This window comes from Trifolium pratense, linkage group LG5 (assembly GCF_020283565.1).
Source record: "Trifolium pratense cultivar HEN17-A07 linkage group LG5, ARS_RC_1.1, whole genome shotgun sequence".
In the NCBI taxonomy this organism is placed as follows: domain Eukaryota; kingdom Viridiplantae; phylum Streptophyta; class Magnoliopsida; order Fabales; family Fabaceae; genus Trifolium; species Trifolium pratense.
In genome coordinates, this window is record NC_060063.1 from 56397070 (window position 1) to 56415910 (window position 18841).

Genomic DNA, 18841 nt, shown 5'->3' on the forward strand with positions numbered 1-18841 from the left:
TTGGTTCAGTGATTATTGGCGCTGAACATGGTAGGGAGACCACGGTTCGATCCCCACAACTACGATTGGAATGGGGCTGGAACCACTTGATGTCAGAACCGACCTCCGAATCAGATTCAACTGGTGGTGAAAGTAAAAAAAAAAAATCCATAAAAAAAGTGACAATCATACCAAAACCAACTTAACCCAAAAAACTCCCTCGGGATCCGGCTTCCAAAACCTAACATCATCCTTTTGAGACAAAGTAACCGGCGCCAACAAATTCTTCAAAGAGGTAACAAGTGCGGCTTCCCATTGAAAAAGGGACCTATGCCAAGTGAAGGACCAAAGAAATGATTTTGCGTTAAAGATAGGTCATTGTTTAATGAACTCAAAGAAATGATTTTTACGGGCTTTAGCCCTCTTTTTCTAAAAAAAAAAAAAAAAAAAAAAAGACAAAAGAAATGATTTTTACGGGTTTTACCCTTCTTTTTCTACCAAAAAACAAAGACAAAAGAAATGATTTTTACATAAAAAAATTTGTTTTCACGTTAATTTAACCCGTATGTCTGAAGATAAAATTTCATACTATAGAATCTCTAAATTACTTGTTAGTAATAGTATCATCCTTCTATAAGAAAAATTCATCAAAGAAAAAGAAAAGTATGAATTTTTATTAAAATAAAATGGTACTACTAATCATCATTTTAGGACCACATGTCAAGATTTGAATTTTATCCTTTAAAATTATAAAGAAAAACTTTACACTATATTTGAATGTTGAAGTGACCGCAAAGAGAGAAATAAGAGAGAAGAGAGATAGAAGAGAACTTGAGTAGAAATTTTATATAGCTTTGATGAATAGAAAAGTAAAAAGAGATAAATTAATAAAAATGGAAAAATGACAAATTTATCCTTTTTGACAGAATCATCTTACTTAATATTGAGAAAGAAATATTAACTAAACTAATGTTTACTTACTTTTACAACAAAGTGTTATATCTCTTTTCAATGTTTATCTTACTAAAAAATTATGATGATGATATTTAAAGTGTAAAATAAACAAGGGTTAAATAAGTTGTTTGTACTTTTAAACATCTCAAATTTTATTTTTAGTCTTTATAAATTAATCTGCAAAAAAAGTAAGACCTAATCTTCTTGTACCATCCTCTTGGTGTTCGCTTCAAGCCATACAATAATTTCTCCAACCTATAGACTTTATTTTACTTTAGCCACATATCCCACAATTTTAATAAAATGCAGACTTAATATTTATTTTATGTATTTTCTAATTATTTTAAGCTGAAAATGAAATAAGCATGCGAATTGGATTTAGCCTTGCAACATGAGCAAATACCTCAAAATAATTAATTAATATCAGGTTTTTGTTTGTAGGCTTAGCTACCAACCTCACTTTGAAAACAATCAATCTCACCATTGAAGTTGTATTTCGTCTTGTACATCCACTTCACTCGCAAAAACTAGTCACCACCACAACCACTCAGCGCAACCACCAATAAGAGGGAAGGAGAATCCAGACACCCTAAGAGGAACCACACAACTTGAAAAATTCAATCACCACATCCTTACATCGCCTTACTGAACTAACACAAGAGATGGTGCATCTCCCATCCGTAGAAGAAGCAAGGACTACCAAAACTTTTACCTAAAAACACATACATACGATTGGCGGAATTTTTCAGTTTTTTATGCACCTTGGTATGCGTGCCAAGATAGAAAAGATATACATGGTCCACCAACATTGATTTTTTGTTTCCAGATGGTCCACCGACATTGATATAGAGTGGTGTCAATAAATTGTATTTTTTGTTGTATAAATAACATTTCTCTTTTTCTATAGTTTGTAATAAATTTTATTGCATGTGTACTAATCACTAAATTTGAATACTTTTTAATTAGAATTCAATTCTATTATGAGAGTTTAGTTTCTTCCCATTAAATTCAATCATTTGGTTTAACAGCTTTGTCTAACATAACATTGGTGCATGATGCTGCACAAGACTTCGATATTTTTATAATTAATATGAATTTTACAAAATTCACAGCTGGATGAAAAGTTTATATCGTTTAGATCATGTATAAATTTTTTAAATTTTTTTGAAAATCATTTGATATGTTATTGAGACCCATCAAAATTAACGGTATTTAATAAAAATCCATAAACCGTTAATTTTGATGGGTCCCGATAACATATCAAATGATTTTCAATTTTTTTAAAAAAATTTATGAATGATCTATACGATATAAACTTTCAATTCAACGGTATAAAATTTGTATTTGTTATAGTGTTTTCGGTGACTTGTGCATGATACGCAACTTGAATACATAGACTTTGCCCGATTTAACATTGTTATTAATCAAAACTATTTTATTTTTTTGGTAGAAAAATCAAAACTATTTTATTTATATTTAAAAATGGAATAACAAATTTAATCACACTAACACAAGAATCTTCGCACCTTCTTCTCTTGTAGTTGAATCATCCTCACAATGATACTGAGAGAAAAAAAGCGTTATTGTAGCCGTTATTATCACGCAACAAACTCCTTCCCCTTCCATTACTCCATCAACTTATATTTCCAATTTTACCCCTACCGACTAAAAAAAACGAACTCCTTCAACTTTCTTACATCTGTATAAATACCATCAACGAACCTAACCATATTTTCCAATATCACAACATTTCTCAGATTCACTTTTTTTTTCTCTCTCTCCTCTTTCTCCCAAAGGTAACGCTTCTCAAATTCATCTTCAATTCGCGCTTTCGCGTTTTCAATTTCAATTTCGCTTAGATCTAATTGAATTTATCTCCGATCCATGTTTTCTCTCTGTTATTATTCGTTGCGATATTCTATGTTCCGCGCGCATTGTTTGATTTTGAATATTCATTTGTTTGATGAATACGAAATTGAATTTGACTGAATTTTTAACATTGATTAGAGATGGATTCGTGATCTTGCTTATAGTTTTGTGATTTTTTTGAAATTCGTGTTTTGATTTTGCTGAGTTGAATAAGAATTTTTGCTGAATTTTTTAACATTGATTAGTGAGTGGATTTGTGATCCTGCTTATAGTTTTGTTATTTTTGAAATTCACATGTTTGATTTGATGTTGTAGTTTGTGAAGATTAAGAAATTTAGCTGATTTATTTGTGATCTTGTGTGATTTTTTGAAATTCATGTGTTTGATGTTGCCGCATGCGAAGAATACGAAATTAATTTAACTGAATGTAACATTGATTTAGGGATTGGATTTGTGATCTTGCTCTCAGTTTTGTGATTTTAATTTTGTTTTTCATTTCTATGGTTTCTGATTGATGAAATAATGCTGTTATTCTAGTTTTGATTTTTGTTTTGATGAGATTGTACTGGTTTTAGTGTATGTGATATTGTTCTGCCTTTAGATCTGAAATTTTGATTAATGGTATTGCCTTGCGTGGGAAAGTTTAATGATAATTTATGTGTCTGCTTGATCTGTTGATTCACATTTCTGAATTAGCTGAGTTTGGTGAAACATGTCTATTGTATAAGCAAGTGTAGATATAGGCAACTGTATGTAGATTTTAATATGATAGGTTAGATACATGGATGTATAAGATCGAATACATTTTCCGTTCTTTTGTCGGTAGCCAAAGTGAAACCATAATCTTATCTAAATGAAGTATTTCCGATTGTTCAGACCTGGATCCTCTCAATCCAGTTTTATCTCAATCTCTCTGAACAATATATTTTATCCGTTTGAGTAATCTAAGAGCGGAAAGACCAAATTCCACATATTGAAAGAAATACACCGTAACAAAACTAATATGTGAAAAACAGAGTTTGTACAACAACAACAAAAAACCCTCAGAATCATTACCCCAAAATTGTGTTGCTTCTTCAACAACACACAGCCGTCGTTTCATTTGTACCCTCCGACTGCGTGTATCTTCCTCTTCAATCCTCATCCATTATGTTTTACTTCCATTTAATTTTTATTGATTTACAAAGCTTACATTAGTGTGAAATTACAGAAGATCAGATCAATTCTTAGATTGTATGCTAAAGAATAACTATATAAAATATGAAACCAACCATGGAATAAAGAATGATTGTATGAGAGACACAAACAATTATATCTTTCATCCAAACAGTACGTCATGTTTGGTCGCTGCCGCTGTGCCGATGCCAAACCACTGCTACTATGTACGTAACGATGATAAAATCAAACGGTCGTATCACCTCTAAAAAAATCAGCGGAGGCAGCACAGTTGCCACATACTAGATCTGTTGCACTGTCGCCACCTGTAGATCTGTTGTGCTGTCACCACCGCCAACATTTTGCAGAAAAAATATTTTTATGGTGTATTTCATTTCAGCATGGTGCTTTTATTATAGTACGTTAGATTAATTTAATTAATTCTAATGGCTGAGATTTATGGTTGACAGAGATTGAGAGACAAGCGGATTGAGAGGATCCGCTTCTATGATTGTTCAATTTTTTATTATTTCTTCATTAAGTGTGTGATTTGCCATTACTGGAATGGTTGTTTTACCATATAGCATTTTTCCTTATCAATTTGATGATTTTGTGGAATATTTCAATCAGTGGTGTGACGGGATACACATATAGACATACTTGTATTTTCAATATAAATAATTTGTCTTGGACTCGTCATAATATTTGCTTGGATTTTTTTATTTGCAGATAAAGACAGTTTAGTTGCTACTACCCATGGGAAGTGTTGAAACCTCAAACAAGGTATTCATTGTTGTGTCACACATGGACTTGCTTTTGCTCCTAGCTTTTTTACATATTAACCGGTTCTTTTGAAAATCTGATTGGACTATGTATTTCTCATGCTTATTATACAGTTGTACATAATTTGTAGAATCGAACTTTGAAAATATACTTTTCCATGATAGAATATGCTGTACATACATACAACTATATATTTTTTAAATTTAAATAATATGGTTTGGATTCCTATTAGTGAGATTGTGTCAATTTTAATGCAGTAAGGATTCCAACTATTTTTTCAATATTTTGTTCAATTCTAGCGTGTCATTTTCAATGCAGTATTGATTTCAACTGTTTTTTCAATCCTTTATTTGAGGATGCAAAAGTTATCAATTTTGATGCGTGATAATGTCAGCTGATTTTTTAATCCTTCATTTGTTTGCAGGATACAAATGGAAGCCTGCTAAACAAAAATCCTACAATTGTGTTTGTGTTAGGTGAGCAGTGATTAATTGCATTCAATTTAACAGATCTTCATAGTCATTTCCTTCTAAATGAGCTGTTAATAAAATCCTGCTGTATTTGACTATTTCTGTTGAACACATATACTTTCTTCATTGCTCCAGTTTATCTACAACATAGCAGTTTTGCGGCTAATACACGAATCTTCAATTAATTGTTGAGTTTTGCTACCGATAAATCCTTTCTTCTGGCTTTAAATGGGGCCCCCCGCAAGTGGACGGTTGGATTGGACCTCTCGGGTTAGTCGGTCCTAGGCCTGATACCGAGTTTTCAAAAAATAAAAATAATAATTACCCTAGAGTTGTGGTAGTTTCTTGGTGGTTCTTATATTAGTGTGTTTGGATAAACCACTAAATTACGCACTTATATATAATAGGCAATCGTGTATGAGATTTAACTCCGCGTAGCTATTTCTGTAAGCTCTCATGTGAGCTTATTGAAATAAGTTTGAAACAGCTTCTGGTCATTTCATAAGCCTTTCAAAACATAGACAATTGCTAATGCCTTAAGATTAACCTAAATAAACTGCAATTAAGCTCTTCCAAATGAATCCATAGTTGAAATGTGCACCAGTTTTTACCAATTACCAGCTATTACTAACTTAACATAAGGTGCAACACTTATTGTTTACATCATTTTTAGTGTTCTTTTTCCTTTCAAACACATGTATTTATTTATCCATTTTTCTCTATTGTGTTCATTGTTGAAGTTACAGATTACTTTTTTTCTTATATAAGTTGATTATTGTTCTAATAACGTTAATGGTACAGGTGGCCCTGGCAGTGGAAAGGGTACCCAATGTGCAAATGTTGTCGAACATTTTGGGTATACTCACCTCAGTGCTGGTGATCTTCTGAGAGCAGAGATAAAATCCGGCTCTGAAAATGGGTAAAGATTATATGAAGATAGTGATAAATTCATAGTCCCGTTTCACTGACTGTTTATTGTAGTCCCTTTTGCTCTATTAAAATTAGTAAATGGCTAGTTTAATATATAATTTCACCGACGATCACTTTTTATGAAAAAATCAATTCCTGTAAATCCCGTGAGAAATTGGGTACTATGATATGATTCTGAGCATTGAGTTTAAGTTGTCCATATCTTTACGAATTAACACATTTATTTCTGATGTTTAACAGCACAATGATCCAGAATATGATTAAAGAAGGAAAAATTGTTCCCTCCGAGGTAACAATTAAGCTTCTACAACGAGCAATTCAGGAAAGTGGCAATGATAAATTTCTTATTGATGGTTTTCCTCGCAATGAGGAAAACCGTGCAGCATTTGAGAAAGTGGTAATTCCTAATTGCTATTGTCCCCAATAGAACTTTTTCATTTATAGTTGTCTTCAAAACAGATACATGTACTTCACTGTAGAACATATTCTAACTTTTAATTTCCAAAATGCATTATGGCTTTGCAGACAGGAATAGAGCCAACATTTGTCTTATATTTTGATTGCCCAGAGGAAGAGATGGAGAGACGACTTCTTAGTAGGAACCAGGTTAGACAACATACGACGTATATTAAAAAATATGTATCCATTTCATTATGCTTTTCAGTACTTGATATTGGATGTTAATTATAAAAGGGTAGAGAAGACGACAACATTGAAACAATAAGGAAACGGTTCAAGGTTTTCTTGGAGTCTAGCCTCCCTGTGATTAATTATTATGATGCAAAGGGAAAAGTTCGCAAGGTAATTGATAGTTGTACTTTTTCAATGTTTTGGTAAGTTTATTGTTTGCCTCATATACTAAAGGACATAGCATATTATCTGTTTTAGATTGATGCTGCAAGGCCCGTTGAAGAGGTATTTGAGTCTGTCAAAGCAGTTTTTGGTCCAAAAACTGAAAAGGTAAATCACTATGTTCGCTTTATGTCAAAACTTTATATGTACAAGTTCCATTTTTTGTCAAAGAGAAAATTTGGAAATCAATGTCATTATTTTATGTGATATTGAAATATGTTGTATGGAATGTATTTATGTGATATTGAAATATGTTGTATGTATACTATAAACTATAAAGTAACTCATGCCTTGCATGGGTTTTAAAAGAAATTTAATTTTATGTACACTATTAATATTAATTATCATATTTTGTGTTTTACGTTGCATTTTGGATCAATTCACTTCTTTTTTTTTTTTTTAAGAAAATAACTATTAGAGTAAGACTAAAAAAAGATGGGTAAGAGAATGTTCAAAGAATTTAGTCTGAAGTGCAATTTTGATCTCCCAATTGTTAATTGCACAATTTAAGTCCTCCATGTCAAAACTTTTGACCCATCCACGATTTTGATGATGTGACAATAAATTAGGTGACCTATTTTAATGTCATGACTTTCACTTGTCTTGTTTTCAATACCAGGTCACTTAAATTATTGCCATGTCATCAAATTGGATGTTCAAAATTTCTTAAATGGAGACTAAAATTGCGATTTAGACGAAATAGAGGACTAAAACTGCATTTAAGCCATATTTTTATTTAAAGAAATTCTACGTGGCATTTAAATTTAAATAGAGATATAGACATAACAATTTCATTAGAATTTTCCAATAGAAAACTAAGTTCAATTCTATGGTGCACAAGTGAGACATGTCTTGCATCATGCACAAGTTGGTTTCTACCATTGGATCAATAAATCACAGCGTTGGATTAAATGATATATGATGCGACTAATTCAATGGTGAAAAACACACTTGTGCATGGTAAAAGACAATTTTGTTTGTGCACACTGCACATTAGACAAAGTCAGAAAACTAATTGTTCGCGCACAACTTGTGCTTTTGAGAAAAGACAAATGAAAAAAAATAATTAATGGAGTATATGAACATGCTGCCACTAAGGAAGGTACAGAATTTTGAAATTTTGGGAAGTTCAAAAAGTTGCAACTCCATTTCAATAAATTCCAAAACTTCTTCCGCACCAATGCCATGGCATCATTTTCACTTTTTCACTTCTCTTACAAATGAGAACTTCCTTATAAGTACATGCCAGAGCACCTTGAAATTATAAATGATGGAATTTTCACGATAGAAATGACGATGAAATATAAAATTTAGTTTGTGTCATTCAAACTGCTATATTTTCCAGGAATTGATGTTTATCTATGGTATTTGCAGGCTAATTGAGTTTATCACCATTGATTTCATGCTGGATATTTAAGAGGTAAAAGTTGCATCATGAATGGTAAAAGATCGCATATATTTCATTTTTTGCATATGATGGATGCATTTTGCTTGCTGTATTTTGTTCTTGAAATCTTTTATAATCATCTAACTAGTGGGATAAATAATGTATCGAGTAGGTGTTGGGAAAAAATAGATTCTTTGTAAAGTACGAGAGAATTATGGTTAGGACGTGGAACAATGGGAATCTCTTATTTCCCAATTCTGCATGAAAGTTCATATCATCTGAAAATATTATTAGATCTAGATATATACTCCTAAAAGCAAGGCATTGAATCTCTTTTGGGTGTACTCCTAAAAGCAAGTTCATATTTATGTCTAGGCACCCTGTCTGGATAAGATGACACGATCAATCATCTTGTGTAATAACTTCAGAATAGATATTTTCCTAGTCTATGTGGTTAGTGCTGAAAGTAAAGAATATTCTGATGAAATTGATAAGAAAAGAAAGGCACATGGCTGGTGCTTACTCCTGCATCTTGAACCATCCATGTTGCGACTATAACTTTGGTCTATATTATTTGGTTTGATCATATTTGTGCTTAATTTCTTTGGTCTATTATTTTCTTTACAACTAGGTCTATAAAATAACATTTTATATATTCTAAAATTGTTACTTATTCAGTGATGTGATGCTTAGTGAGCCATTGTCATTATCGTCAAAATTGTAAATGCATCCTCCAGTGTTTATTTGTTGGTCAATTTGGTCATCAAATGTATTTTTTATTAATTATTTTGTTCGTCAAATGTGTTTTTTGTTAGTCAATGTAGTCTATAAAATTAGAAACAATGCATTTGCAATTTTGATATATTTAGGAAATATAATGGCTGTCTCGCACTCAAGGATCAAAATGATTGTTTATCCAAAAATTTATTATACTGTGTTTGTTGTATATGAAATTTATACAATTCACGTCTCACTATTAAGTAGTATTATGGTGTGATTTAATTAGATTAGATGCATGCAAAATAAATATTTACATGATCAGTGCATAAAGATTTCTCTTTGTTATATGTGTTATATGGTGAATGAAATTACTCTTTAAAACTATTTATTTACTCATATTTCATACATTGACTTCAACGTAGTGTGAGTTTCATTTGTTTTTGTTGATGCTGATTTATTATTTGTCCCATTATTGTTTTTTCAGGTCACATTAGTGTTGGCTGCTTGTTCTTTTGCCCCACATTTTGTTCTAGATATAGAAAAATGTATTTTTATACCTGAGGTTTTTGCCTCTATATTCTATTGTTTGTACCCTGTGGACTCATTCATTTATTACAAATAACGAATTTTGTTTGGCTTATTATTTACTTATTTTAGGTGAAATGTTTGAGTTATGTATAACGTTGGTGGTAAATCATTACCGGTGAAATTGAAAGACTAGTTCTGTATATCATAATGTCTATGAACACACTCGATTTTTGCTCTATGAACACACTCGATGACTGTTCTTTATATTTTTGACTTCATTCACCTTAGTCTAGCCTATTAGTTGCCTTTTTGTGACTCAGCTTTCAAAGAGAGCATAATTGTTAAGATTTTAGCACATGAGAAGATTCATACTCAAAACACTAATCTATTAGATGAGAGGATTTTATGGTTTAAGTATCACATTGAATATTTTTATCTACTTGCTATGAATTTTTATTTGTAGTTTATCGGCATTGTCAAATAGGCGTGCATTTATACATAGATTTTAAATAGGAGTATAATTTTGGGCTAAAAATAATCGATGCTATTTTTTTTTGGAAATTTTCTCATTCCACCCATTCACTTTCTCGCCTATTCTCCTAGCGCGCAATGAGAAAATTTCTTTTTTTTTTGGTTTACAAGAGGGCTGAAGTCACTATTTGGGGAGTAGGAACTCCAATAACATCAACTAAAAAACAAGCACTAGCTTGAGCAGCACATTGCTCATATATAATCCATCACCATTTTGCACGCCATATTTGCTAACTCCAATAATCGATACTAATCACCATTTTGTACGCCATATTTGCTAACTCCAATAATTGATACTACTTTTTTTTGGGTTCCCCGGCCTATGCAGTAGTGCAACGCATGTGTGACACACGAGAAGCTCAGTAGCTTGCTACTGTAGTGACTTCTTCCCCTCAAAAAAATAATTTAATATCATATGATCCATTGGATCACATATCAGATATTAAACTGATAAGAACATATCAGAGGAAGAGTTATTTATTATAGTTTTTTCTATGTCAAAAGAGTTATTATAGCTACACGTGAATTTAACGGTAATAGTAAAAAAATTGATGGGAGGGACTAACTAATTGAACGACATAAAAGATAAGAGACCAACTTAAAACTTTTAAAAAATAAGCGACTAACTTAAAGTCTAAAATAAAGATAAAGGACCAAATGTATAATTAAGTCAAAAATAAAATGTCAACATTCCCTTCCTCGGAATGGTGGTTCATGTGGGGAGGTTGGGCATATACCCAAGAGAAAATTGTTTAGGCACACACTCATGAAAAGAAAAAATGTAAAGCAAAAATAATATTGTCACATCACTTAATATTTTCTTTTTTATTTTATTTGGCTTATGTATATGTGCCTAAATATTTTTTTCTTGGGTTTGTGCCCAAGCAAGTCTTTCTCAACAGTGATTATTTTAAAAAATATGTAGAAACTTCTTGCTTCGTTACATTGTAAAGTAGCCAAACAATAGAATGAGATATCTACTTCATTCCATTCCGCTCAATTTGATTACATTGCGTTCCTTTCCGCTCCATTATGTCCCATCAATCCAATCATAGTCTAACGGCATATATTAAAATGACTCTTAATTATTTACTTATGGTAATAAAGATAGTTTCACTTGGACTTTGTCAAATCATCATTTTTTATGCCACCTCATTTTTTATTTTTTTTAAATAACCAGCTACATCACAAATTTTTGTGCCAAGAATAGAGGGGATAAAATAAAACGTTCAATTTTAAAATATGGGAACCAATTTTGTTAAAATGTTAAAATAAGAGAGACCAAAAATAGAATTAATGTGATTTTCAATTTTGATCAAAATTGAATAGTTTGTGGTCTTGTGTTGCTGATCAAATATTAATCAACTAATAATGTGGTCATACAAAAATCGAGAAAAATAATACTTACAAACTGTAAAAATCAAATTTAGGTGTATCAAACCACCATCATTAACTGTAGGCTACATATAATACAACACACTGAAGACAGTCAAATAGAAACCAAGCTCATCGTACCCAAGAAACCGAATCAATTTCATCCCTTGCTGCTTTATATAGTTCAAGCCTTTGAAAACATTGTTGTCTTCTCTCCATCACGGTAGGATCTTCGTCTAACAACTCTGCTAACTGTTTAGCCTGCGCCGACATTATAGCAAACAAAATCTCAGGGATATGAAAACACGAAAAACAGGAATTATGTGCATAATGGTATATATGACAAAAAAAGTCGAGGTTAAAGATAAACGAAATTGAAATGCATAGATATGGAAGAGAAGATAGTTTTCATTCAGAGAGGGGGAGAGAGAGAGAGAGAGAGAGAGAGAGAGAGAGAGAGAGAGAGTACCTCTTTCTTCCCTATTTGTGTGTAGAAATAGTTTAGCAATGATTGTTTTGCTTCTCTGACCTGACAATAAACCACAGCCTTTGGAATAGTGATCCTGAGTGTTTCCGACACCATACCTATGTAGGATAACACATTTGATCCAATCCTTCTAAAATGCCCATCACCATATCGATCCTCATTTGAGCCGGCACGATTAGATGGATCAGTAGGTTGAGCTGATTTAGTAGGTTGAGATGGATTAGTAGGTGGAGCTGATTTAGTAGGTTGAGCTGGATTACCAGCTGGTCCAGCTCTCTCCATTTCTTGAGGAAGTTTCCGGAAGAAATCCACAGTAAGATACGTAGACTCCATATCCACAAGCCGAATAGTTGTCTTCTTACTCTCGTCGCGGAACCTCTCTAGAGCCTCATTTGAAGCTGCAGCTAGTTCGGCTTGAAAAGTAGGGAAACGTCTAAGTTCCTGTTCAGAGACAAAATTTATCCTTTACCGGCTATTCTCGAACATTTAAAACAGGGTTACTACAAAATGAATCCAGAAATTTTTACCTCAGTTTCACCGATTGATTTTCTCACAAGTTCTTTTAAAACGAAGTGAACCTACATCCAAATCATAGAGATACAGCTTAATACTTTTATTCAAGTTAGCTTTAACACATACATAAAAGAAAAGAACTATGACAGCTTACAGCATCGACTGAAGCTTCGGCTGGGCCTCTAAAGAAACTGAGAGTCCCCTCAATCAGTCGCCGGTAACCTTGCTCTGGGGCAATTAAGTGAGGCTGGTAACCATCTGCCTCTGACACCACTTTCTTCACATTTTGAAGAGACAGATGTTTGTCAATTGGAAGCTTCCGTAAAGCAGCGGGAAGCTGATTGTCAAAGACATTATATATTCTATCTCCTCCTGACCGCCTATGACAATAAACACGAGAGATGAGTGTGTAACCAAAGAGACATATCAATTTGTCCATCAGATAACAAGCTAACTTCATAACTATCATTCGAAATTGGTTAAATATTCAGTTGGTATATTAATTAAATCTTTGTCATGCCTTTGCATAGTAGTGTGCAGTAGTTTTTCTCAAAAAGAACCAGCAGTGAAAACAAAAATGAGAATAACTCAACAAATAGTGCATGTTGAGTTGAGACATCAAATTGAATCTTTGCCTGATGGTTATAGTAAAAAGAATCAAATATGAAGTTAGAAATAACTGCACTTTTAGATCAATTTTTTTTCTTTTTTCCCATTTTTAGAAGCTGGGACTAAAAAACATTGTTTTACCAAAGTATGGACCAAAAACATCAAGTTACAAACAGTAGTCCAACACACAGAAAATTCATATATAATATAATAGAGCAAAAGTAGAGCATGATAGTATATATTTACCCTCCATCTAAATGCTCTTTGAATACCCGCTCAAATTTGCGGCAAAGTTCAAGGATGGTGTATAGTTGCGCCTAAAAGAGAAAGACACAGTTAAAACATTATTTTGATGGATGTATATAAAGCCTACACTCTTTTTGAAATAATTACAAATGCAAACTGCTCACCCCCGCATCAACAGCAATTGGTCTCCCAAGATGATCCATCTCTGATTCAAGTTCTTCGATGCTTTTGTTTATCAAAGATGTTATACTAGGTATACGTGCCTTAATTACTTTCTCCAAGTGCTGCAAAATAATCAAACGGTATTACTATACCATATTTCACTAAAGGCAAAAAACTTTCCATAATACAAACCTCTGAGAGAAGTTTTGCAAGGTACTCTGAACCCATTTTACTGGCTAAGTGGCCATAGTCCGGACTGGTTTCAAAATACTCGACCTCCTTGCGTCTAGCAACAATCATATCAACATTTTTGTTGATATCTGCTTGAGATCGATTTACTATACCAACCCAAGGATGTTGCAGACGATAAGATCTCCCTTCAAGGACCTAAAAGCGAATAAAAACAGGTGAAACTCTGAAAGGACAAACCAATTGTACAAGGAATCATGCCAGAGTGTGAGTGAGAGAGATTACATCCAATGCATTAGTTCCTTTGTCCATCAAATCCAGCTTTGTCAACACTCCAAATGTCCTCTCACCTGGACAGTTTACAAACAAGGATTTTAGTGACAATTACTCAGACAAAGGTAAGAAGCAATCAATACATGGAACATTAAAATACCTGAGGGATCCACTTCCCTAGAAAGTTTGATAGCATCGGAAGTTGCTATGTCCTGGTTGGCTGGAGATATAGCCAGTATGATACAATTAGGCTGCCAAAAGCATAAACTGTTGGTTAAAGCAAATATGCATATCGATGGCATCCCTTGTTAATTCATCATCGTTAAGAACTTCAACAAGGTAATAAAGTGGTACCCACACCAAAGAAACATAGTAAGGAATTTTGTTTGGAAATAAACAGTTTAGAATTGCAGCTCCAATGCAATAAATGAAAAGAGCATTAACACAATAATGTACTGTTGTGAACCATGTCTAACTCTAATGATTGACCATTAAATTAAATCCCCAATCTCTCTTAATGGTTTCGCCTATAACTTTCTTTGGTCTCTTTATCTCTAGCAATTGAATGATTCTCTATTTAATTTACCCTCAATACTAGTGCTTCTATGAACTATGGGTCTTCTCCACACATACACAAACCATCGAAAATCAGACTCTCCTATATTTTCATTCATAATATTATCTTGTCTTGTCTGGCAACTCATCCAACATGTCATTTTCATCTATCCAAGATGGCAACAATGCTTACTTTCTACTTTCTTACTGATTCTTCACCATCAAACATTCATTCCCATTTAGCATAAACCTTTTCCTTATATTGATATTGTGGAGCAACATCCAATCAAATCATTCAACCAGAAGAATGAGGATAAATTAAGACAAAATGGGAAAAACTTCGTTTTACCTTCTCAACATAAGATCGAACCATGTCTTCAATTTCTTGAACAGTACTCTCAGGCTGTCCGTCTGAAAATGACAGTTGTAAACATTTTAACTAAGTTTATCATATTGTGCAAAATATTTTTTTAACAAAATTCACAGTAAAACTTTATACTAATAATTATAACAGTAGAATGCAAATTATACCTACAGCGACTTTAGTCAACCCCGGTAAATCAATCAAAGTTAGGTTGACAACTGCTCAAAATAAACAAAGAAATTGAATTAGGAACTAAACCAAATGTGATAGGTACACTTCAAATAACAATTGAATTACTAGTCACTTTCAATCCACATCCACAAACACACAAATATACACTTAGACCTTTATAAAATGGAAGAAATATATATGCTAAATTAAGAAGTAATAATTCAAAAACTCTTTTAAGTGCAGTTCTTATAACCTGAAACACAAAAACTAAGGAACATCACTTTCAATTCAAGAGTAAATTGCAAAAGAGTAGGATGCCACTAGCAAGAGAGCAAGTGATTACGTAAATCCTACTAAAGAAGTGCTAATCCTCCTGCCTGCTAAAATGGAAGCAACAATTATGAGACATAGCAATTTTCTATATCATTGTGCTTGTCCAACAAACAAGGAAAATTCTTTCTCTTGTACATTCACAACTTGGCTGAGCAAAACAGGAGGGAATTTTGTGAAGCAGATTCCAAGATTTGGATGGAAAATGATGCAAGGGATTTGTTTGAAGCAGAAGATTTTGCATCTTTCATTTTAAAGAAATGGATTCTTGATACCTTATAGTGTTCAGGCAATGATGGTTGTGACGGAGCGTACATTGCCAGCACGCACACAGTGTAGGGAACAGTTATATTGATTGACTAATACACTACTTGGGCTATTGCATTTTGTTTTCTTTCAAAATGGTAGGGAAAGACCATTGCCTCTGTTTTCTTTATTTCAATACTAAAATTTCTTATAATTCAAAATTTCAAAAGTAAACATGGAAGTGTAGACCACGAGTTTATAGCAAACCATCTAATAAAATTTTCGGAAAAGGACAACAATTGAAGCGCACCTTTTGGAGAATAAATGCTAAGATGAATTGGAATAGGAGATATTTGCTTTGTTTTTCCCGTAATTCTATCAGTTTCGTCCTGAATTTCCTGGCGTACTATGGCTGCAAAAGGAAAACCAAATTTAAGAATAAAGGCATAAATATTATTCATATTTATAAACTACACTAAAAAAAAGATTGAGGAATAGAATGCAAATTATTGTACCATTAAACTTGATTATTAGTCCATGAATATTAATGATTAATGATGAGAAACAATTCACTTGAAAGATTAATGCTATGATTAAGTAAAACATGTAAACGAGTCTAATAGAGTAAAGTATAAAATCTGCCACCAAAACTATAGGAGAAACACACATGCAAACAATTAAAACATAATAGAGGCAGATAAATATAATATACATATATAAAACCAAACAGGTTCAACAGGCTCCCCAACGTGTAACGAACATGACTTTAGTTACAAGCAACCGATCAATTAATAGAGGAAACAAAAACAAGGGTTTCTTATTCCCATAATTAGACAATATGCAATCAGGCGTTACAATCTATGGAGCACCGACACTTCATATCAAAGGCTCGACACATGTGATTACATTAAAATATTTCATTTTCTCAGTATGATGTTTGGTGTCCGTGTCTATATCACTGTCACAGCTTCATAGGTTACAAGCGTACAATCAAGTCTCAACTAAATAATCAAAAGTATCAATTTATCAATTTATAAGTCCATACAGAGTAAAAAAAACTCTGGCTTTAAATGGGGGCCCCGCAAGTGGGCGGTGGGATTGGTCTCCTTGGATTAGTCGATCCTAGGGCCGGATACAAGTTTTCAATTTTTTTTTATCAATTTATAAAGTACAAAACAGTTATTAATGAAATGTGAAAAACAATACAAATACAAAAGAAGAAAGAAAACAGAATATATAGATAATAATTAACTAGAGTACAACATTACCATAATCGGTTATCTTTCTCCCCGGTCTATGAAGAAACTCAGCATACTCGTTTTCACCATCATCTATCTTATGAAGCTGCAACACCAATGGCCGCCTTGTCACAATCCCTGCAATTCAAAATCAACATCAATTTCAAATTCCACTTCAAATTCAATTCACAAACACACACACACGCGCGCACACACACACATCAACATCAACTTACAAATCACAAACAAAACAAACAAAAAAAACTATTAAACTATACTTAATTCCTATAACAAAAAATATCACAAAAATAAAAAAAAAATCTAAAAAAAATTGAAAAATCTAAACAAACAAAAAAAGGAAAAAGAAAGAACCTGATCCTCTAGGAAGAAAGTCACGTCCAACGATACTTTCCAAAACCGAAGATTTACCTGAACTCTGTTTTCATTTCCAAAAATAAATAAAACAAAATTAGAAATTAAATAAAATGAAGTTGAAATTGAAATTGAGTGTTTGGAAGGTTCTAGAAACGTTACCTGACCACCGAGGACGGCGACGGAAGGAAGAGCTTCCCATAAAGAAGAGAAGGTGTTGTTGTTATCGGAACCGCCATAGTCACCAAGCTTAGTACAAGCTTGTTGGATTCTGTTCACTAATCCGATTAAACTTCCCATAGTCGTCATCTTGAACAAAACAAGAAGAAGAAAAAGATGATGATGATGATGATTTTCAGGTGAAAACTAGTGTGGAGTTTTGAAGAAGAGAGAAAATTGCAGAAGAGAGAAAAAAGAGAGATTAAGGTGTTTTTTGGAGAAGAAAGTCAAGTCACGTTTCAAAGAAAGGCGGAAGAAGAAACGAAGATGATAGAAGCGTGGACTGGACGGGGTCTTTGAAACATTGGTTTAAACTTTAAATTACTTATATATCCCTCCCTCAATGTTAACTAGGGTGATCGTATCCGAACCAATCCTAAAGTAAAATCGCAAATCGAACTAATCCAAACTGAAACCGCAAAATCATTTTTCTTCTAAACTGCATGGTTTGGTTTGATTTGCAATTTTTATTTCATAAAAACGAACTAAACCAAACCACACCGCACCGCGAGCATCCTCAAAACTATGTCAGTGTAACCCAAATTGATTTCTTAGCAAAGTTTGGAACTTCATCTGATGCTGTCTCATAATTATGAGAAACTAATACATCAAAAAAACATAAAAAAAGATCGAATAAATGAAGGAAATAAAAAATGAAATCGAGCGAACTGACAAAAAAAAAAAGAGACAAACGAATCTCTATACATAGTTAGTAATATAAGAGTCAGATTTCAAATCTAAAATTTCTCATTTATTCACTCGATACATTTTTAACCAATTGAAAAAAAAGAAAAGCAAAAGAGAGTGGTGATTAAGAAAAAAGTTAAGAAAAGCTTGTAAAGAAAAAAGTTAGGAAGGGAGTGGTGTGATGGTCATATTGTTTTGAACGTTGAAAGATGGACGTTTGTTTGTTTAAAGATGGAAAGCAAAAGGCGGCCCCAAAACCCACTCCATTGTTCTTTTTTGTACTTCCGTTGCCATAGTTGTTAAAGAAAAAGGACAGTAAAATCATACTTTTGGTTTCTAAAACATTACTAAAAATAGTGCTGAATACTGAATTGTGAATTCTGATTGATAAATGATAAGGTACAAATAATGTACCCAACAAAAAATAAAATGATAATTTAGTCAATAAAATAAAATCGTAAGGTATAATAAATTACTACCATAGAATTTCGTTTTTTTAACAGGCACTATCATAGATGTCACGATCATATTTTTATCTACTTTTTTTATAACTACTACTGAAAATAGTTTATAAATTGTCAAAATTGTTCATGCGGCCTGTTACATTATTTTATTTATTGTAACAAATTAAAGTATTTTTTAAATATC

General features: G+C 32.6%; 2 protein-coding genes and 1 pseudogene across 3 annotated transcripts; 1 reads left to right on the forward strand and 2 right to left on the reverse strand.

Annotated features, from left to right (window-relative positions):
• The first annotated feature begins 2477 nt into the window (after positions 1-2477).
• Positions 2478-9891, forward strand: LOC123885482 (UMP-CMP kinase 3-like). 2 transcript variants are annotated; one of them, XM_045934765.1, is made up of 10 exons: positions 2478-2729; positions 4687-4740; positions 5165-5216; positions 6012-6129; positions 6381-6537; positions 6666-6746; positions 6834-6941; positions 7029-7100; positions 8367-8412; positions 9584-9891. In XM_045934765.1, exons 2-9 carry the CDS (start codon positions 4714-4716, stop codon positions 8373-8375), a joined length of 624 nt encoding a protein of 207 aa, XP_045790721.1. In that variant the 5' UTR covers positions 2478-2729; positions 4687-4713; the 3' UTR covers positions 8376-8412; positions 9584-9891. The 2 variants fall into 2 exon arrangements, 1 of the variants encoding a protein (XP_045790721.1); XR_006801167.1 differs by having other exon boundaries at positions 7029-8412.
• A 572-nt stretch (positions 9892-10463) lies between these two features.
• On the reverse strand, positions 10464-10635 carry LOC123887740 (annotated as a pseudogene).
• An 866-nt stretch (positions 10636-11501) lies between these two features.
• LOC123884416 (phragmoplastin DRP1E-like) lies at positions 11502-18433 on the reverse strand. Its single transcript, XM_045933504.1, has 15 exons — positions 17450-18433; positions 17288-17351; positions 16946-17053; positions 15988-16089; positions 15098-15148; positions 14916-14977; positions 14172-14262; positions 14024-14088; positions 13742-13936; positions 13552-13671; positions 13388-13458; positions 12687-12912; positions 12547-12597; positions 12002-12460; positions 11502-11793 (listed from the first exon to the last, which is right to left on the reverse strand). The coding sequence occupies exons 1-15, from the start codon at positions 17594-17596 to the stop codon at positions 11665-11667; spliced, it is 1941 nt and encodes a 646-aa protein (XP_045789460.1). The 5' UTR covers positions 17597-18433; the 3' UTR covers positions 11502-11664.
• Between the last annotated feature and the right edge of the window lie 408 nt (positions 18434-18841).

Bases quoted from the DNA above. Each gene is read 5' to 3' on its own strand.
- LOC123885482 (XM_045934765.1), top strand. From the start codon at position 4,714: ATGGGAAGTGTTGAAACCTCAAACAAG. The intron at 5,217-6,011 runs GTGAGCAGTGAT...TTAATGGTACAG, and splicing joins TACAATTGTGTTTGTGTTAG to GTGGCCCTGGCAGTGGAAAG. The intron at 6,942-7,028 runs GTAATTGATAGT...TATCTGTTTTAG, and splicing joins CAAAGGGAAAAGTTCGCAAG to ATTGATGCTGCAAGGCCCGT.
- LOC123884416 (XM_045933504.1), bottom strand. From the start codon at position 17,596: ATGACGACTATGGGAAGTTTAATCGGATTAGTGAACAGAATCCAACAA. The intron at 16,090-16,945 runs GTAATGTTGTAC...TTCCTTTTGCAG, and splicing joins GAGAAAGATAACCGATTATG to CCATAGTACGCCAGGAAATT. The intron at 15,149-15,987 runs GTGCGCTTCAAT...TATTTTGAGCAG, and splicing joins TAGCATTTATTCTCCAAAAG to TTGTCAACCTAACTTTGATT.